At 38.7% G+C, this 25484-nt stretch overlaps 1 protein-coding gene across 3 annotated transcripts in view; it reads left to right on the plus strand.

The window, feature by feature from the left end:
- The window catches only part of LOC137375106 (solute carrier organic anion transporter family member 2A1-like), a 433007-nt gene that overhangs the window by 389706 nt on the left and 17817 nt on the right, over window positions 1-25484 (plus strand). For all 3 annotated transcript variants that reach the window (XM_068041734.1, XM_068041736.1, XM_068041735.1), the window contains 2 exons: window positions 1796-1860; window positions 21467-21590. In XM_068041734.1, coding sequence (XP_067897835.1) covers window positions 1796-1860; window positions 21467-21590 — 189 coding nt within the window. The remainder of the gene's footprint in view (window positions 1-1795; window positions 1861-21466; window positions 21591-25484) is intronic.

The raw sequence follows: 25484 nt of genomic DNA on the forward strand, positions 1-25484 counted from the left end.
GGCGTTTCAAGTGCTTATCTAAATACTTCTTAAATGTTGTGAGGGTTCCTGCCTCTTCCACCTCTTCAGGCAGTGCGTTCCAGATTCCAACCACCCTCTGGGTGAATGTTTTTTTCCTCAAATCCCCTCTAAACCTCCTGCCCCTTACCTTTAATCTGTGCTCCCTGGTTATTGACCCCTCCGCTAAGGTAAAAAGTTTCTTCCGATCTAATCTATCTATGCCCCTCATAATTTTGTATACCTCAATCATGTCCCTTCTCAGCCTTCTCTGCTGTTAAGGAAAACAACCCAAGCTATCCAGTCTCTCTTCAGAACTGAAATGCTCCAGCCCAGGCAACATCCTGCTGAATCTCCTCTGCACCCTCTCCAGTGCAATCACATCCTTCCTGTAGTGTGGTGCCCAGAACTGTACACAGTACTCCAGCTGTGGCCTAACTAGCGTTTTATACAGCTCCATCATAACCTCCCTGCTCTTATATTCTATGCCTCGGCTAATAAAGGCAAGTATCCCATATGCCTTCCTAATGACCTTATCTGCCTGCGTTGCTGTCTTCAGTAATCTATGGACAAGTACACCAAGGTCCCTCTGACCCTCAGTACTTCCTATTGCCCGACCATCCATTGTATATTCCATTGCCTTGTTAGCCCTCCCAAAATGCATCACCTCACACTTTTCAGGATTAAATTCCATTTGCCACTGCTCCACCCATCTTACCAGCCTATCTACATCGTCCTGTAATCTAAGGCTTTCCTCCTCACTATTTACAACACCACCAATTTTCATGTCATCTGTGAACTTACTGATCATACCTCCTATATTCACATCTAAATCGTTAATGTAGACAACAAGCAGCAAGGGTCCCAGCACCGATCCCTGTGGTACACCACTGGTCACAGACTTCTACTCGCAAAAACAACCCTCGACCATCACCCTCTGCCTCCTGCCACTAAGCCAATTTTGGATCCAGTTTGCCAAATTGCCCTCGGTCCCATGGGCTCTTACCTTCTTACCTCATCATATGCAGCGAAGTTTCATCATATAGTCTTCCACCTACAACTGTGCTGTTTGCGTGCTCCCACTATTGGTCAGCCAATACAGAAATCCTTGCAGCAATTAATTGATAATATCAATCAATAATGAAAGCGACAATCCCCACAAGCCCCAGTATTTCAGAACTGTTCTGTTCATTTTATGGTTTTACCAGAATGCCTGTGTGTCAGGGCTGCATTGCATTCTGGGCACATTGTGGCCCTGCTGTTGTGATTCACTCTGGTCATATTCACAAGAAAAAAATCACTGATTTTTTTTGTTCTGAATAGCTCGCAGGTGTGTCTGGGATCTTAATTTTTAATTCCAGGAGACTCCAGGGACATCCAGGTGGGTTGACAGCCATGGAGAATGGTCATGAGGTAAGGTACCATAGGGTCAGAAAAAGTGAAAGAAAATTACAAAAGGCACATTCAATCGGTTTTCTGAATGAAAACTGGATTGAGAGATGACATTATACCCACATCACCCATATTAGGGCAATATAGATTTTCTACCCTGTTTGACAGAAAAAGAACCTCACAGAGCAAATCTTCATGCAAAGGAAAAGTTTCAATTTCCTTCATAAAGATTGTGATAGAGGTAAGTATCTCTGTGAATGTAACTACAAGGAAGAGAGCTGTGGACACCACACTGACCATTGGCACAGACTGAACTTTACCTCAAGATGATTAGCTCTGTTGCATGCTGTGATCATATGAACAAGGCTATAGTACTGAATTCTCATTTGTCTTCTATTTTGCACAGAGTGGTGAGACGGGAAGAAAAATCGTTTGCAATAGGGGTCCAGTTTCTGATACTGAGGTTGTTTGGTGAGTACAGATCAGTGAGGAGCACCATCCATTGAGAAATGCAAAAACATCTGAACATTACCCATTGAGAAATGTAACACCATCTGAACACCATCCACTGAGAAATGTAACACCATCAGAACATTACCCATTGAGAAATGCAACACCATCTGAACACCATCCAGAGAGAAATGTAACACCATCTCAACATTACCCATTGAGAAATGTAACACCATCTGAACACCATCCATTGAGAAATGTAACAGCATCTGAACATTACCCATTGAGAAATGTAACACCATCTGAACATTACCCATTGAGAAATGTAACACCATCTGAGCATTACCCTTTGAGAAATGTAACACCATCTGCACACCATCCATTGAGAAATGTAACACCATCCAAACATTACCCATTGAGAAATGTAACACCATCTGCACACCATCCATTGAGAAATGTAACACTATCCGAACATTACCCATTGAGAAATGTAAAACCATCTGAACATTACCCATTGAGAAATGTAATACCATCTCAACATTACCCATTGAGAAATGGAACACCATCGGAACATTACCCATTGAGAAATGCAACACCATCTGAACATTACCTATTGAGAAATGTAACACCATCCGAACATTACCCATTGAGAAATGTAACACCATCTGAACATTACCCATTGAGAAATGTAACACCATCTCAACATTACCCATTGAGAAATGTATCACCATCTGAACACCATCCATTGAGAAATGTAACACCATCTGAACATTACCCATTGAGAAATGTAACACCATCTGAGCATTACCCATTGAGAAATGTAACACCATCTGCACACCATCCATTGAGAAATGTAACACCATCAGAACGTTATCCATTGCGAAATGGACCACCATCCGAACATTACCCATTGAGAAATGGACCACCATCTGCACACCATCCATTGAGAAATGTAACAGCATCAGAACATTATCCATTGAGAAATGGACCACCATCCGAACATTACCCATTGACAAATGTAACACAATCTGCACACCATCCATTGAGAAATGTAACACCATCAGAACATTATCCATTGAGAAATGGACCACCATCCGAACATTACCCATTGAGAAATATAACACCATCTGAACATTATCCATTGAGAAATGCAGCACCATCTGAACATTACCCATTGAAAAATGAAACACCATCTGAACATTACCCATTGAGAAATGTAACACCATCTGAACATTACCCATTGAGAAATATAACACCATCTGAACATTACCCATTGAAAAATGAAACACCATCTGAACATTACCCATTGAGAAATGTAACACCATCTGAACATTACCCATTGAGAAATATAACACCATCTGAACATTACCCATTGAAAAATGAAACACCATCTGAACATTACCCGTTGAGAAATGTAACACCTTCTGAACATTACCCAATGAGAAATGTAACACCATCTGAGCATTACCCTTTGAGAAATGTAACACCATCTGCACACCATCCATTGAGAAATGTAACACCATCTGAACATTACCCATTGAGAAATGCAACACCATCTGAACACCATCCAGAGAGTATTGTAACACCATCTCAACATTACCCATTGAGAAATGTAACACCATCTGAACACCATCCATTGAGAAATGTAACACCATCTGAACATTACCCATTGAGAAATGTAACACCATCTGAACATTACCCATTGAGAAATGTAACACCATCTGAGCATTACCCTTTGAGAAATGTAACACCATCTGCACACCATCCATTGAGAAATGTAACACCATCCAAACATTACCCATTGAGAAATGTAACACCATCTGCACACCATCCATTGAGAAATGTAACAGCATCAGAACATTATCCATTGAGAAATGGACCACCATCCGAACATTACCCATTGAGAAATGTAACACCATCTGAATATTATCCATTGAGAAATGCAGCACCATCTGAACATTACCCATTGAAAAATGAAACACCATCTGAACATTACCCATTGAGAAATGTAACACCATCTGAACATTACCCATTGAGAAATATAACACCATCTGAACATTACCCATTGAAAAATGAAACACCATCTGAACATTACCCGTTGAGAAATGTAACACCTTCTGAACATTACCCATTGAGAAATGTAACACCATCTGAGCATTACCCTTTGAGAAATGTAACACCATCTGCACACCATCCATTGAGAAATGTAACACCATCTGAACATTACCCATTGAGAAATGCAACACCATCTGAACACCATCCAGAGAGAAATGTAACACCATCTCAACATTACCCATTGAGAAATGTAAAACCATCTGAACACCATCCATTGAGAAATGTAACACCATCTGAACATTACCCATTGAGAAATGTAACACCATCAGAACATTACCCATTGAGAAATGTAACACCATCTGAGCATTACCCTTTCAGAAATGTAACACCATCTGCACACCATCCATTGAGAAATGTAACACTATCCGAACATTACCCATTGAGAAATGTAAAACCATCTGAACATTACCCATTGAGAAATGTAATACCATCTCAACATTACCCACTGAGAAATGGAACACCATCTGAACATTACGCATTGAGAAATGTAACACCATCTGAACATTACCCATTGAGAAATGTAACACCATCCGAACATTACCCATTGAGAAATGTAACACCATCTGAACATTACCCATTGACAAATGTATCACCATCTGAACACCATCCATTGAGAAATGTAACACCATCTGAACATTACCCATTGAGAAATGTAACACCATCTGAGCATTACCCATTGAGAAATGTAACACCATCTGCACACCATCCATTGAGAAATGTAACACCATCAGAACGTTATCCATTGCGAAATGGACCACCATCCGAACATTACCCATTGAGAAATGGACCACCATCTGCACACCATCCATTGAGAAATGTAACAGCATCAGAACATTATCCATTGAGAAATGGACCACCATCCGAACATTACCCATTGACAAATGTAACACAATCTGCACACCATCCATTGAGAAATATAACACCATCAGAACATTATCCATTGAGAAATGGACCACCATCTGAACATTACCCATTGAGAAATATAACACCATCAGAACATTATCCATTGAGAAATGCAGCACCAACTGAACATTACCCATTGAAAAATGAAACACCATCTGAACATTACCCATTGAGAAATGTAACACCATCTGAACATTACCCATTGAGAAATATAACACCATCTGAACATTACCCATTGAAAAATGAAACACCATCTGAACATTACCCATTGAGAAATGTAACACCATCTGAACATTACCCATTGAGAAATGTAACACCATCTGAGCATTACCCGTTGAGAAATGTAACACCATCTGAACATTACCCATTGAGAAATGTAACACCATCTGAGCATTACCCATTGAGAAATATAACATCATCTGAACATTACCCCTTGAGAAATGGAACACCATCTGAACATTACCCATTGAGAAATGTAACATCATCTGAACATTACCTATTGAGAAATGCAACACCATCTGAACACCATCCATTGAGAAATGTAACACCATCTGAGCATTACCCATCGAGAAATGTAACACCATCTGAACACCATCCATTGAGAAATGCAACACCATCTGCACACCATCCATTGAGAAATATAACATTATCCGAACATTACCCATTGAGAAATGTAAAACCATCTGAACATTACCCATTGAGAAATGTAACACCATCTGAACATTACCCATTGAGAAATGTAACACCATCTGAACATTACCCATTGAGAAATGTAACACCATCCGAACATTACCCATTGAGAAATGTAACACCATCTGAACATTACCCATTGAGAAATGTAACACCATCTCAACATTACCCATTGAGAAATGTATCACAATCTGAACACCATCCATTGAGAAATGTAACACCTTCTGAACATTACCCATTGAAAAATGAAACACCATCTGAACATTACCCGTTGAGAAATGTAACACCTTCTGAACATTACCCATTGAGAAATGTAACACCATCTGAGCATTACCCGTTGAGAAATGTAACACCATCTGAACATTACCCATTGAGAAATGTAACACCATCTGAGCATTACCCATTGAGAAATGTAACACCATCTGAACATTACCCATTGAGAAATGTAACATCATCTGAACATTACCACTTGAGAAATGGAACACCATCTGAACATTACCCATTGAGAAATGTAACATCATCTGAACATTACCCATTGAGAAATGTAACACCATCTGAACATTACCCATTGTGAAATGTAACACCATCTGAACATTACCCATTGAGAAATGCAACACCATCTGAACACCATCCATTGAGAAATGTAACACCATCAGAGCATTACCCATCGAGAAATGTAACACCATCTGAACACCATCCATTGAGAAATGCAACACCATCTGCACACCATCCATTGAGAAATATAACATTATCCGAACATTACCCATTGAGAAATGTAAAACCATCTGAACATTACCCATTGAGAAATGTAACACCATCTCAACATTACCCATTGAAAAATGAAACACCATCTGAACATTACCCATTGAGAAATGTAACACCATCTGAACATTACCCATTGAGAAATATAACACCATCTGAACATTACCCATTGAAAAATGAAACACCATCTGAACATTACCCATTGAGAAATGTAACACCATCTGAACATTACCCATTGAGAAATGTAACACCATCTGAGCATTACCCGTTGAGAAATGTAACACCATCTGAACATTACCCATTGAGAAATGTAACACCATCTGAGCATTACCCATTGAGAAATGTAACACCATCTGAACATTACCCATTGAGAAATGTAACATCATCTGAACATTACCCCTTGAGAAATGGAACACCATCTGAACATTACCCATTGAGAAATGTAACACCATCTCAACATTACCCATTGAGAAATGTAACACCATCTGAACATTACCCATTGAGAAATGTAACACCATCCGAACATTACCCATTGAGAAATGTAACACCATCTGAACATTACCCATTGAGAAATGTAACACCATCTCAACATTACCCATTGACAAATGTAACACCATCTGAACATTACCCATTGAGAAATGTAACACCATCTCAACATTACCCATTGAGAAATGTATCACCATCTGAACACCATCCATTGAGAAATGTAACACCATCTGAACATTACCCATTGAAAAATGAAACACCATCTGAACATTACCCGTTGAGAAATGTAACACCTTCTGAACATTACCCATTGAGAAATGTAACACCATCTGAGCATTACCCATTGAGAAATGTAACACCATCTGCACACCATCCATTGAGAAATGTAACACCATCTGAACATTACCCATTGAGAAATGCAACACCATCTGAACACCATCCAGAGAGAAATGTAACACCATCTCAACATTACCCATTGAGAAATGTAACACCATCTGAACACCATCCATTGAGAAATGTAACACCATCTGAACATTACCCATTGAGAAATGTAACACCATCTGAACATTACCCATTGAGAAATGTAACACCATCTGAGCATTACCCTTTCAGAAATGTAACACCAACTGCACACCATCCATTGAGAAATGTAACACCATCCAAACATTACCCATTGAGAAATGTAACACCATCTGCACACCATCCATTGAGAAATGTAACACTATCCGAACATTACCCATTGAGAAATGTAAAACCATCTGAACATTACCCATTGAGAAATGTAATACCATCTCAACATTACCCACTGAGAAATGGAACACCATCTGAACATTACCCATTGAGAAATGTAACACCATCTGAACATTACCCATTGAGAAATGTAACACCATCCGAACATTACCCATTGAGAAATGTAACACCATCTGAGCATTACCCTTTCAGAAATGTAACACCATCTGCACACCATCCATTGAGAAATGTAACACTATCCGAACATTACCCATTGAGAAATGTAAAACCATCTGAACATTACCCATTGAGAAATGTAACACCATCTCAACATTACCCATTGAGAAATGTAACACCATCTGAACACCATCCATTGAGAAATGTAACACCATCTGAACATTACCCATTGAGAAATGTAACACCATCTGAACATTACCCATTGAGAAATGTAACACCATCTGAGCATTACCCTTTGAGAAATGTAACACCATCTGCACACCATCCATTGAGAAATGTAACACCATCCAAACATTACCCATTGAGAAATGTAACACCATCTGCACACCATCCATTGAGAAATGGACCACCATCCGAACATTACCCATTGAGAAATGTAACACCATCTGAATATTATCCATTGAGAAATGCAGCACCATCTGAACATTACCCATTGAAAAATGAAACACCATCTGAACATTACCCATTGAGAAATGTAACACCATCTGAACATTACCCATTGAGAAATATAACACCATCTGAACATTACCCATTGAAAAATGAAACACCATCTGAACATTACCCGTTGAGAAATGTAACACCTTCTGAACATTACCCATTGAGAAATGTAACACCATCTGAGCATTACCCTTTGAGAAATGTAACACCATCTGCACACCATCCATTGAGAAATGTAACACCATCTGAACATTACCCATTGAGAAATGCAACACCATCTGAACACCATCCAGAGAGAAATGTAACACCATCTCAACATTACCCATTGAGAAATGTAAAACCATCTGAACACCATCCATTGAGAAATGTAACACCATCTGAACATTACCCATTGAGAAATGTAACACCATCAGAACATTACCCATTGAGAAATGTAACACCATCTGAGCATTACCCTTTCAGAAATGTAACACCATCTGCACACCATCCATTGAGAAATGTAACACTATCCGAACATTACCCATTGAGAAATGTAAAACCATCTGAACATTACCCATTGAGAAATGTAATACCATCTCAACATTACCCACTGAGAAATGGAACACCATCTGAACATTACGCATTGAGAAATGTAACACCATCTGAACATTACCCATTGAGAAATGTAACACCATCCGAACATTACCCATTGAGAAATGTAACACCATCTGAACATTACCCATTGACAAATGTATCACCATCTGAACACCATCCATTGAGAAATGTAACACCATCTGAACATTACCCATTGAGAAATGTAACACCATCTGAGCATTACCCATTGAGAAATGTAACACCATCTGCACACCATCCATTGAGAAATGTAACACCATCAGAACGTTATCCATTGCGAAATGGACCACCATCCGAACATTACCCATTGAGAAATGGACCACCATCTGCACACCATCCATTGAGAAATGTAACAGCATCAGAACATTATCCATTGAGAAATGGACCACCATCCGAACATTACCCATTGACAAATGTAACACAATCTGCACACCATCCATTGAGAAATATAACACCATCAGAACATTATCCATTGAGAAATGGACCACCATCTGAACATTACCCATTGAGAAATATAACACCATCAGAACATTATCCATTGAGAAATGCAGCACCAACTGAACATTACCCATTGAAAAATGAAACACCATCTGAACATTACCCATTGAGAAATGTAACACCATCTGAACATTACCCATTGAGAAATATAACACCATCTGAACATTACCCATTGAAAAATGAAACACCATCTGAACATTACCCATTGAGAAATGTAACACCATCTGAACATTACCCATTGAGAAATGTAACACCATCTGAGCATTACCCGTTGAGAAATGTAACACCATCTGAACATTACCCATTGAGAAATGTAACACCATCTGAGCATTACCCATTGAGAAATATAACATCATCTGAACATTACCCCTTGAGAAATGGAACACCATCTGAACATTACCCATTGAGAAATGTAACATCATCTGAACATTACCTATTGAGAAATGCAACACCATCTGAACACCATCCATTGAGAAATGTAACACCATCTGAGCATTACCCATCGAGAAATGTAACACCATCTGAACACCATCCATTGAGAAATGCAACACCATCTGCACACCATCCATTGAGAAATATAACATTATCCGAACATTACCCATTGAGAAATGTAAAACCATCTGAACATTACCCATTGAGAAATGTAACACCATCTGAACATTACCCATTGAGAAATGTAACACCATCTGAACATTACCCATTGAGAAATGTAACACCATCCGAACATTACCCATTGAGAAATGTAACACCATCTGAACATTACCCATTGAGAAATGTAACACCATCTCAACATTACCCATTGAGAAATGTATCACAATCTGAACACCATCCATTGAGAAATGTAACACCTTCTGAACATTACCCATTGAAAAATGAAACACCATCTGAACATTACCCGTTGAGAAATGTAACACCTTCTGAACATTACCCATTGAGAAATGTAACACCATCTGAGCATTACCCGTTGAGAAATGTAACACCATCTGAACATTACCCATTGAGAAATGTAACACCATCTGAGCATTACCCATTGAGAAATGTAACACCATCTGAACATTACCCATTGAGAAATGTAACATCATCTGAACATTACCACTTGAGAAATGGAACACCATCTGAACATTACCCATTGAGAAATGTAACATCATCTGAACATTACCCATTGAGAAATGTAACACCATCTGAACATTACCCATTGTGAAATGTAACACCATCTGAACATTACCCATTGAGAAATGCAACACCATCTGAACACCATCCATTGAGAAATGTAACACCATCAGAGCATTACCCATCGAGAAATGTAACACCATCTGAACACCATCCATTGAGAAATGCAACACCATCTGCACACCATCCATTGAGAAATATAACATTATCCGAACATTACCCATTGAGAAATGTAAAACCATCTGAACATTACCCATTGAGAAATGTAACACCATCTCAACATTACCCATTGAAAAATGAAACACCATCTGAACATTACCCATTGAGAAATGTAACACCATCTGAACATTACCCATTGAGAAATATAACACCATCTGAACATTACCCATTGAAAAATGAAACACCATCTGAACATTACCCATTGAGAAATGTAACACCATCTGAACATTACCCATTGAGAAATGTAACACCATCTGAGCATTACCCGTTGAGAAATGTAACACCATCTGAACATTACCCATTGAGAAATGTAACACCATCTGAGCATTACCCATTGAGAAATGTAACACCATCTGAACATTACCCATTGAGAAATGTAACATCATCTGAACATTACCCCTTGAGAAATGGAACACCATCTGAACATTACCCATTGAGAAATGTAACACCATCTCAACATTACCCATTGAGAAATGTAACACCATCTGAACATTACCCATTGAGAAATGTAACACCATCTGAACATTACCCATTGAGAAATGTAACACCATCCGAACATTACCCATTGAGAAATGTAACACCATCTGAACATTACCCATTGAGAAATGTAACACCATCTCAACATTACCCATTGACAAATGTAACACCATCTGAACATTACCCATTGAGAAATGTAACACCATCTCAACATTACCCATTGAGAAATGTATCACCATCTGAACACCATCCATTGAGAAATGTAACACCATCTGAACATTACCCATTGAAAAATGAAACACCATCTGAACATTACCCGTTGAGAAATGTAACACCTTCTGAACATTACCCATTGAGAAATGTAACACCATCTGAGCATTACCCATTGAGAAATGTAACACCATCTGCACACCATCCATTGAGAAATGTAACACCATCTGAACATTACCCATTGAGAAATGCAACACCATCTGAACACCATCCAGAGAGAAATGTAACACCATCTCAACATTACCCATTGAGAAATGTAACACCATCTGAACACCATCCATTGAGAAATGTAACACCATCTGAACATTACCCATTGAGAAATGTAACACCATCTGAACATTACCCATTGAGAAATGTAACACCATCTGAGCATTACCCTTTCAGAAATGTAACACCAACTGCACACCATCCATTGAGAAATGTAACACCATCCAAACATTACCCATTGAGAAATGTAACACCATCTGCACACCATCCATTGAGAAATGTAACACTATCCGAACATTACCCATTGAGAAATGTAAAACCATCTGAACATTACCCATTGAGAAATGTAATACCATCTCAACATTACCCACTGAGAAATGGAACACCATCTGAACATTACCCATTGAGAAATGTAACACCATCTGAACATTACCCATTGAGAAATGTAACACCATCCGAACATTACCCATTGAGAAATGTAACACCATCTGAGCATTACCCTTTCAGAAATGTAACACCATCTGCACACCATCCATTGAGAAATGTAAAACTATCTGAACATTACCCATTGAGAAATGTAAAACCATCTGAACATTACCCATTGAGAAATGTAATACCATCTGAACATTACCCATTGAGAAATATAACACCATCTGAACATTACCCATTGAAAAATGAAACACCATCTGAACATTACCCATTGAGAAATGTAACACCATCTGAACATTACCCATTGAGAAATGTAACACCATCTGAGCATTACCCGTTGAGAAATGTAACACCATCTGAACATTACCACTTGAGAAATGTAACACCATCTGAGCATTACCCATTGAGAAATGTAACACCATCTGAACATTACCCATTGAGAAATGTAACACCATCTGAACATTACCCATTGTGAAATGTAACACCATCTGAACATTACCCATTGAGAAATGTAACACCATCTCAACATTACCCATTGAGAAATGTAACACCATCTGAACATTACCCATTGAGAAATGTAACACCATCTGAACATTACCCATTGAGAAATGTAACACCATCCGAACATTACCCATTGAGAAATGTAACACCATCTGAACATTACCCATTGAGAAATGTAACACCATCTCAACATTACCCATTGACAAATGTAACACCATCTGAACATTACCCATTGAGAAATGTAACACCATCTCAACATTACCCATTCAGAAATGTATCACCATCTGAACACCATCCATTGAGAAATGTAACACCATCTGAACATTACCCATTGAAAAATGAAACACCATCTGAACATTACCCGTTGAGAAATGTAACACCTTCTGAACATTACCCATTGAGAAATGTAACACCATCTGAGCATTACCTATTGAGAAATGTAACACCATCTGCACACCATCCATTGAGAAATGTAACACCATCTGAACATTACCCATTGAGAAATGCAACACCATCTGAACACCATCCAGAGAGAAATGTAACACCATCTCAACATTACCCATTGAGAAATGTAACACCATCTGAACATTACCCATTGAGAAATGTAACACCATCTGAGCATTACCCTTTCAGAAATGTAACACCAACTGCACACCATCCATTGAGAAATGTAACACCATCCAAACATTACCCATTGAGAAATGTAACACCATCTGCACACCATCCATTGAGAAATGTAACACTATCCGAACATTACCCATTGAGAAATGTAAAACCATCTGAACATTACCCATTGAGAAATGTAATACCATCTCAACATTACCCACTGAGAAATGGAACACCATCTGAACATTACCCATTGAGAAATGTAACACCATCTGAACACCATCCATTGGGAAATGTAACACCATCTGAACATTACCCATTGAGAAATGTAACACCATCTGAGCATTACCCATTGAGAAATGTAACACCATCTGCACACCATCCATTGAGAAATGTAACACCATCAGAACGTTATCCATTGAGAAATGGACCACCATCCGAACATTACCCATTGACAAATGTAACACAATCTGCACACCATCCATTGAGAAATATAACACCATCAGAACATTATCCATTGAGAAATGTACCACCATCCGAACATTACCCATTGAGAAATGGAACACCATCTGAACATTATCCATTGAGAAATGCAGCACCATCTGAACATTACCCATTGAAAAATGAAACACCTTCTGAACATTACCCATTGAGAAATGTAACACCATCTGAACATTACCCATTGAGAAATATAACACCATCTGAACATTACCCATTGAGAAATGTAACACCATCTCAACATTACCCATTGACAAATGTAACACCATCTGAACATTACCCATTGAGAAATGTAACACCATCTCAACATTACCCATTGAGAAATGTATCACCATCTGAACACCATCCATTGAGAAATGTAACACAATCTGAACATTACCCATTGAAAAATGAAACACCATCTGAACATTACCCGTTGAGAAATGTAACACCTTCTGAACATTACCCATTGAGAAATGTAACACCACCTGAGCATTACCCATTGAGAAATGTAACACCATCTGCACACCATCCATTGAGAAATGTAACACCATCTGAACATTACCCATTGAGAAATGCAACACCATCTGAACACCATCCAGAGAGAAATGTAACACCATCTCAACATTACCCATTGAGAAATGTAACACCATCTGAACACCATCCATTGAGAAATGTAACACCATCTGAACATTACCCATTGAGAAATGTAACACCATCTGAACATTACCCATTGAGAAATGTAACACCATCTGAGCATTACCCTTTCAGAAATGTAACACCAACTGCACACCATCCATTGAGAAATGTAACACCATCCAAACATTACCCATTGAGAAATGTAAAACCATCTGAACATTACCCATTGAGAAATGTAATACCATCTCAACATTACCCACTGAGAAATGGAACACCATCTGAACATTACCCATTGAGAAATGTAACACCATCTGAACATTACCCATTGAGAAATGTAACACCATCCGAACATTACCCATTGAGAAATGTAACACCATCTGAGCATTACCCTTTCAGAAATGTAACACCATCTGCACACCATCCATTGAGAAATGTAACACTATCCGAACATTTCCCATTGAGAAATGTAAAACCATCTGAACATTACCCATTGAGAAATGTAATACCATCTGAACATTACCCATTGAGAAATATAACACCATCTGAACATTACCCATTGAAAAATGAAACACCATCTGAACATTACCCATTGAGAAATGTAACACCATCTGAACATTACCCATTGAGAAATGTAACACCATCGGAGCATTACCCGTTGAGAAATGTAACACCATCTGAACATTACCACTTGAGAAATGTAACACCATCTGAGCATTACCCATTGAGAAATGTAACACCATCTGAACATTACCCATTGAGAAATGTAACACCATCTGAACATTACCCATTGAGAAATGTAACACCATCTCAACATTACCCATTGAGAAATGTAACACCATCTGAACATTACCCATTGACAAATGTAACACCATCTGAACATTACCCATTGAGAAATGTAACACCATCTCAACATTACCCATTGAGAAATGTATCACCATCTGAACACCATCCATTGAGAAATGTAACACCATCTGAACATTACCCATTGAAAAATGAAACACCATCTGAACATTACCCGTTGAGAAATGTAACACCTTCTGAACATTACCCATTGAGAAATGTAACACCATCTGAGCATTACCCATTGAGAAATGTAACACCATCTGCACACCATCCATTGAGAAATGTAACACCATCTGAACATTAATCATTGAGAAATGCAACACCATCTGAACACCATCCAGAGAGAAATGTAACACCATCTCAACATTACCCATTGAGAAATGTAACACCATCTGAACACCATCCATTGAGAAATGTAACACCATCTGAACATTACCCATTGAGAAATGTAACACCATCTGAACATTACCCATTGAGAAATGTTACACCATCTGAGCATTACCCTTTCAGAAATGTAACACCAACTGCACACCATCCATTGAGAAATGTAACACCATCCAAACATTACCCATTGAGAAATGTAACACCATCTGCACACCATCCATTGAGAAATGTAACACTATCCGAACATTACCCATTGAGAAATGTAAAACCATCTGAACATTACCCATTGAGAAATGTAATACCATCTCAACATTACCCACTGAGAAATGGAACACCATCTGAACATTACCCATTGAGAAATGTAACACCATCTGAACATTACCCATTGAGAAATGTAACACCATCCGAACATTACCCATTGAGAAATGTAACACCATCTGAACATTGCCCATTGACAAATGTATCACCATCTGAACACCATCCATTGAGAAATGTAACACCATCTGAACATTACCCATTGAGAAATGTAACACCATCTGAGCATTACCCATTGAGAAATGTAACACCATCTGCACACCATCCATTGAGAAATGTAACACCATCAGAACGTTATCCATTGAGAAATGGACCACCATCCGAACATTACCCATTGACAAATGTAACACAATCTGCACACCATCCATTGAGAAATATAACACCATCAGAACATTATCCATTGAGAAATGTACCACCATCCGAACATTACCCATTGAGAAATGGAACACCATCTGAACATTATCCATTGAGAAATGCAGCACCATCTGAACATTACCCATTGAAAAATGAAACACCATCTGAACATTACCCATTGAGAAATGTAACACCATCTGAACATTACCCATTGAGAAATATAACACCATCTGAACATTACCCATTGAAAAATGAAACACCATCTGAACATTACCCATTGAGAAATGTAACACCATCTGAACATTACCCATTGAGAAATATAACACCATCTGAACATTACCCATTGAGAAATGTAACACCATCTGAGCATTACTCATTGAGAAATGTAACACCATCTCAGCATTACCCATTGAGAAATGTAACACCATCTGAACATTACCCATTGAGAAATGTAAAACCATCTGAACATTACCCATTGAGAAATGTAACATCATCTGAACATTACCCATTGAGAAATGTAACACCATCTGAACATTACCCATTGAGAAATGTAACACGATCTGAACATTACCCATTGAGAAATGTAAAACCATCTGAACATTACCCATTGAGAAATGTAACACCATCTCAACATTACCCATTGAAAAATGAAACACCATCTGAACATTACCCATTGAGAAATGTAACACCATCTGAACATTACCCATTGAGAAATATAACACCATCTGAACATTACCCATTGAAAAATGAAACACCATCTGAACATTACCCATTGAGAAATGTAACACCATCTGAACATTACCCATTGAGAAATGTAACACCATCTGAGCATTACCCGTTGAGAAATGTAACACCATCTGAACATTACCCATTGAGAAATGTAACACCATCTGAGCATTACCCATTGAGAAATGTAACACCATCTGAACATTACCCATTGAGAAATGTAACATCATCTGAACATTACCCCTTGAGAAATGGAACACCATCTGAACATTACCCATTGAGAAATGTAACACCATCTCAACATTACCCATTGAGAAATGTAACACCATCTGAACATTACCCATTGAGAAATGTAACACCATCTGAACATTACCCATTGAGAAATGTAACACCATCCGAACATTACCCATTGAGAAATGTAACACCATCTGAACATTACCCATTGAGAAATGTAACACCATCTCAACATTACCCATTGACAAATGTAACACCATCTGAACATTACCCATTGAGAAATGTAACACCATCTCAACATTACCCATTGAGAAATGTATCACCATCTGAACACCATCCATTGAGAAATGTAACACCATCTGAACATTACCCATTGAAAAATGAAACACCATCTGAACATTACCCGTTGAGAAATGTAACACCTTCTGAACATTACCCATTGAGAAATGTAACACCATCTGAACACCATCCATTGAGAAATGTAACACCATCTGAACATTACCCATTGAGAAATGTAACACCATCTGAACATTACCCATTGAGAAATGTTACACCATCTGAGCATTACCCTTTCAGAAATGTAACACCAACTGCACACCATCCATTGAGAAATGTAACACCATCCAAACATTACCCATTGAGAAATGTAACACCATCTGCACACCATCCATTGAGAAATGTAACACTATCCGAACATTACCCATTGAGAAATGTAAAACCATCTGAACATTACCCATTGAGAAATGTAATACCATCTCAACATTACCCACTGAGAAATGGAACACCATCTGAACATTACCCATTGAGAAATGTAACACCATCTGAACATTACCCATTGAGAAATGTAACACCATCCGAACATTACCCATTGAGAAATGTAACACCATCTGAACATTGCCCATTGACAAATGTATCACCATCTGAACACCATCCATTGAGAAATGTAACACCATCTGAACATTACCCATTGAGAAATGTAACACCATCTGAGCATTACCCATTGAGAAATGTAACACCATCTGCACACCATCCATTGAGAAATGTAACACCATCAGAACGTTATCCATTGAGAAATGGACCACCATCCGAACATTACCCATTGACAAATGTAACACAATCTGCACACCATCCATTGAGAAATATAACACCATCAGAACATTATCCATTGAGAAATGTACCACCATCCGAACATTACCCATTGAGAAATGGAACACCATCTGAACATTATCCATTGAGAAATGCAGCACCATCTGAACATTACCCATTGAAAAATGAAACACCATCTGAACATTACCCATTGAGAAATGTAACACCATCTGAACATTACCCATTGAGAAATATAACACCATCTGAACATTACCCATTGAAAAATGAAACACCATCTGAACATTACCCATTGAGAAATGTAACACCATCTGAACATTACCCATTGAGAAATATAACACCATCTGAACATTACCCATTGAGAAATGTAACACCATCTGAGCATTACCCATTGAGAAATGTAACACCATCTGAGCATTACCCATTGAGAAATGTAACACCATCTGAACATTACCCATTGAGAAATGTAAAACCATCTGAACATTACCCATTGAGAAATGTAACATCATCTGAACATTACCCATTGAGAAATGTAACACCATCTGAACATTACCCATTGAGAAATGTAACACGATCTGAACATTACCCATTGAGAAATGTAAAACCATCTGAACATTACCCATTGAGAAATGTAACACCATCTCAACATTACCCATTGAAAAATGAAACACCATCTGAACATTACCCATTGAGAAATGTAACACCATCTGAACATTACCCATTGAGAAATATAACACCATCTGAACATTACCCATTGAAAAATGAAACACCATCTGAACATTACCCATTGAGAAATGTAACACCATCTGAACATTACCCATTGAGAAATGTAACACCATCTGAGCATTACCCGTTGAGAAATGTAACACCATCTGAACATTACCCATTGAGAAATGTAACACCATCTGAGCATTACCCATTGAGAAATGTAACACCATCTGAACATTACCCATTGAGAAATGTAACATCATCTGAACATTACCCCTTGAGAAATGGAACACCATCTGAACATTACCCATTGAGAAATGTAACACCATCTCAACATTACCCATTGAGAAATGTAACACCATCTGAACATTACCCATTGAGAAATGTAACACCATCTGAACATTACCCATTGAGAAATGTAACACCATCCGAACATTACCCATTGAGAAATGTAACACCATCTGAACATTACCCATTGAGAAATGTAACACCATCTCAACATTACCCATTGACAAATGTAACACCATCTGAACATTACCCATTGAGAAATGTAACACCATCTCAACATTACCCATTGAGAAATGTATCACCATCTGAACACCATCCATTGAGAAATGTAACACCATCTGAACATTACCCATTGAAAAATGAAACACCATCTGAACATTACCCGTTGAGAAATGTAACACCTTCTGAACATTACCCATTGAGAAATGTAACACCATCTGAGCATTACCCATTGAGAAATGTAACACCATCTGCACACCATCCATTGAGAAATGTAACACCATCTGAACATTACCCATTGAGAAATGCAACACCATCTGAACACCATCCAGAGAGAAATGTAACACCATCTCAACATTACCCATTGAGAAATGTAACACCATCTGAACACCATCCATTGAGAAATGTAACACCATCTGAACATTACCCATTGAGAAATGTAACACCATCTGAACATTACCCATTGAGAAATGTAACACCATCTGAGCATTACCCTTTCAGAAATGTAACACCAACTGCACACCATCCATTGAGAAATGTAACACCATCCAAACATTACCCATTGAGAAATGTAACACCATCTGCACACCATCCATTGAGAAATGTAACACTATCCGAACATTACCCATTGAGAAATGTAAAACCATCTGAACATTACCCATTGAGAAATGTAATACCATCTCAACATTACCCACTGAGAAATGGAACACCATCTGAACATTACCCATTGAGAAATGTAACACCATCTGAACATTACCCATTGAGAAATGTAACACCATCCGAACATTACCCATTGAGAAATGTAACACCATCTGAACATTGCCCATTGACAAATGTATCACCATCTGAACACCATCCATTGAGAAATGTAACACCATCTGAACATTACCCATTGAGAAATGTAACACCATCTGAGCATTACCCATTGAGAAATGTAACACCATCTGCACACCATCCATTGAGAAATGTAACACCATCAGAACGTTATCCATTGAGAAATGGACCACCATCCGAACATTACCCATTGACAAATGTAACACAATCTGCACACCATCCATTGAGAAATATAACACCATCAGAACATTATCCATTGAGAAATGGACCACCATCCGAACATTACCCATTGAGAAATGTAACACCATCTGAACATTACCCATTGAGAAATGTAACACCATCTGAGCATTACCCATTGAGAAATGTAACCCCATCTGAACACCATCCATTGAGAAATGTAACACCATCTGAGCATTACCCATTGAGAAATGGAACACCATCTGAACACCATCCATTGAGAAATGTAACACCATCTGAGCATTACCCATTCAGAAATGCAACATCATCTGAACATTACCTGTTGAGAAATGTAACTCCATCTGAACACCATCCATTATGAAATGTAACACCATCTGTGCATTACCCGCTGAGAAATGCAACACCATGTGAGAGTGGCCAGAAGACATTTCCCTTCTAGCTCCATTTTTCATGATAGTTGCTGTAATATATTCCTATGTTATTACTATGCCCAATGCATGATGACGTTACTGAAACATGTGCTCCAGCCATCTTGGAGACTGTCTTCCTTTGCAACATCCTCCAAAGATAGAACAGTTACTTGTAATCTGGTGCCATTTCCAGCCTTGTTTATTCTTTCACCAATTTGGGTTCTCATAGTTCATTAAAGAGGGTAACAAGTCAAAAGGCTGCTGAATAACAAAACGAGAAACAAATGTTGGTACAGAAGCTAATATGTTGGTCGATTAGAAAATTACCCTTTGACCTCTGGCAGCTGGGATCAGACTTGGAATACAGTTATGAACCTGAGTTTGACATCAATGGCTGTTATTTATTGTTGCTGTACTCAGAAACCTTTTTGCTTGTTCCACATGAAAATAGGCTTGCACCTGTGAGTGTAAAAGTATGGTATGAAAATGATATGAGCTTCCATCTGCTTGCTTTTTCTGTTCTGCATTTCTTCTCCTGACTGCAGCATGGCTACCAGCGCCTGCTTTGTTTGGTGCAGTCATTGATACAACTTGCATCAGGTGGAGTAGGACATGTTCTGGAAAGACAGGAGCGTGCCATTACTACGATACCAATCTGTTGCGAATACGGTATGTTGAAATTCTACCTTTCTAAAATGTAACAGTGGACAATTTACTCAACGTTTCCTTCAAAACATAATAAAATTTAAACTTCAAAACCAATCAAAAGTTACAGCGCCAATAGTGTACTGTTAAGTATCTTGTGCAGTTTTCTGAGTGTAGTCTAGGTTTGCCAAATCTACAGAATACAGTTAACAAAATAATTTCTCAATTACTGCATACATTGAGCATACACAATCCATATACGCAACAGGTGCAGTGTTAAGCATACACAATCCATATACACAACAGGTGCAGTGTTAAGCATACACAATCCATATACACAACAGGTGCAGTGTTAAGCATACACAATCCATATACACAACAGGTGCAGTGTTAAACATACACAATCCATACACACAACAGGTGCAGTGTTAAGCATACACAATCCATACACACAACAGGTGCAGTGTTAAGCATACACAATCCAGATACACAACAAGTGCAGTGTTAAGCATACACAATTCATATGCGCAACAGGTGCAGTGTTAAGCACACACAATCCATACACACAACAGGTGCAGTGTTAAGCATACACAATTCATATGCGCAACAGGTGCAGTGCTAAGCATACACAATCCATATACACAACAGGTGCAGTGCTAAGCATACACAATTCATATGCGCAACAGGTGCAGTGTTAAGCATACACAATCCATATACACAACAGGTGCAGTGTTAAGCATACACAATCCATATACACAACAGGTGCAGTGTTAAGCATACACAATCCATATACACAACAGGTGCAGTGCTAAGCATACACAATCCATATACACAACAGGTGCAGTGTTAAGCATACACAATCCATATACACAACAGGTGCAGTGTTAAGCATACACAATCCATACACACAACAGGTGCAGTGTTAAGCATACACAATCCATATACGCAACAGGTGCAGTGCTAAGCATACACAATCCATATACGCAACAGGTGCAGTGTTAAGCATACACAATCCAGATACACAACAGGTGCAGTGTTAAGCATACACAATCCATATACACAACAGGTGCAGTGCTAAGCATACACAATTCATATGCGCAACAGGTGCAGTGTTAAGCATACACAATCCATATACACAACAGGTGCAGTGTTAAGCATACACAATCCATATACACAACAGGTGCAGTGCTAAGCATACACAATCCATATACACAACAGGTGCAGTGTTAAGCATACACAATCCATATACACAACAGGTGCAGTGTTAAGCATACACAATCCATACACACAACAGGTGCAGTGTTAAGCATACACAATCCATATACGCAACAGGTGCAGTGCTAAGCATACACAATCCATATACGCAACAGGTGCAGTGTTAAGCATACACAATCCATACACACAACAGGTGCAGTGTTAAGCATACACAATCCATATACGCAACAGGTGCAGTGTTAAGCATACACAATCCATATACACAACAGGTGCAGTGTTAAGCATACACAATCCATATACGCAACAGGTGCAGTGCTAAGCATACACAATCCATATACGCAACAGGTGCAGTGCTAAGCATACACAATTCATATGCGCAACAGGTGCAGTGTTAAGCATACACAATCCATATACACAACAGGTGCAGTGTTAAGCATACACAATCCATATACACAACAGGTGCAGTGTTAAGCATACACAATCCATATACACAATAGGTGCAGTGTTAAGCATACACAATCCATATACACAACAGGTGCAGTGTTAAGCATACACAATCCATATACACAAGAGGTGCAGTGCTAAGCATACACAATCCATATGCGCAACAGGTGCAGTGTTAAGCATACACAATCCATATACACAACAGGTGCAGTGTTAAGCATACACAATCCATATACACAACAGGTGCAGTGTTAAGCATACACAATCCATACACACAACAGGTGCAGTGTTAAGCATACACAATCCATATACACAACACGTGCAGTGCTAAGCATACACAATTCATATGCGCAACAGGTGCAGTGTTAAGCATACACAATCCATATACACAATAGGTGCAGTGTTAAGCATACACAATCCATATACGCAACAGGTGCAGTGCTAAGCATACACAATCCATATACGCAACAGGTGCAGTGTTAAGCATACACAATCCATATACACAACAGGTGCAGTGTTAAGCATACACAATCCATATACACAACAGGTGCAGTGTTAAGCATACACAATCCATATACACAACAGGTGCAGTGTTAAGCATACACAATCCATATACACAACAGGTGCAGTGTTAAGCATACACAATCCATACACACAACAGGTGCAGTGTTAAGCATACACAATCCATATACACAACACGTGCAGTGCTATGCATACACAATTCATATGCGCAACAGGTGCAGTGTTAAACATACACAATCCATATACACAATAGGTGCAGTGTTAAGCATACACAATCCATATACGCAACAGGTGCAGTGCTAAGCATACACAATCCATATACGCAACAGGTGCAGTGTTAAGCATACACAATCCATATACACAACAGGTGCAGTGTTAAGCATACACAATCCATATACACAACAGGTGCAGTGTTAAGCATACACAATCCATATACACAACAGGTGCAGTGTTAAGCATACACAATCCATATACACAACAGGTGCAGTGTTAAGCATACACAATCCATATACGCAACAGGTGCAGTGCTAAGCATACACAATTCATATACGCAACAGGTGCAGTGTTAAGCATACACAATCCATATACACAACAGGTGCAGTGTTAAGCATACACAATCCATATACGCAACAGGTGCAGTGCTAAGCATACGCAATCCATATACACAACAGGTGCAGTGTTAAGCATACACAATCCATATACGCAACAGGTGCAGTGCTAAACATACATAATCCATATACATAACAGGTGCAGTGTTAAGCATACACAATCCATATACACAACAGGTGCAGTGCTAAGCATACACAATCCATATGCACAACAGGTGCAGTGTTAAGCATACACAATCCATATACACAACAGGTGCAGTGTTAAGCATACACAATCCAGATACACAACAGGTGCAGTGTTAAGCATACACAATCCATACACACAACAGGTGCAGTGTTAAGCATACACAATCCATATACGCAACAGGTGCACTGCTAAGCATACACAATCCATATACGCAACAGGTGCAGTGTTAAGCATACACAATCCATATACACAACAGGTGCAGTGCGAAGCATACACAATTCATATGCGCAACAGGTGCAGTGTTAAGCATACACAATCCATATACGCAACAGGTGCAGTGCTAAGCATACACAATCCATATACGCAACAGGTGCAGTGTTAAGCATACACAATTCATATGCGCAACAGGTGCAGTGCTAAGCATACACAATCCATATACGCAACAGGTGCAGTGTTAAGCATACACAATTCATATGCGCAACAGGTGCAGTGTTAAGCATACACAATCCATATACACAACAGGTGCAGTGTTAAGCATACACAATCCATATACACAACAGGTGCAGTGTTAAGCATACACAATTCATATGCGCAACAGGTGCAGTGTTAAGCATACACAATCCATATACACAACAGGTGCAGTGTTAAGCATACACAATCCATATACACAACAGGTGCAGTGTTAAGCATACACAATCCATATACACAACAGGTGCAGTGCTAAGCATACACAATCCATATACACAACAGGTGCAGTGGTAAGCATACACAATCCATATACACAACAGGTGCAGTGTTAAGCATACACAATCCATACACACAACAGGTGCAGTGTTAAGCATACACAATCCATATACGCAACAGGTGCAGTGCTAAGCATACACAATCCATATACGCAACAGGTGCAGTGTTAAGCATACACAATCCATACACACAACAGGT

This window comes from Heterodontus francisci, chromosome 11, assembly GCF_036365525.1.
Source record: "Heterodontus francisci isolate sHetFra1 chromosome 11, sHetFra1.hap1, whole genome shotgun sequence".
Taxonomy (NCBI): domain Eukaryota; kingdom Metazoa; phylum Chordata; class Chondrichthyes; order Heterodontiformes; family Heterodontidae; genus Heterodontus; species Heterodontus francisci.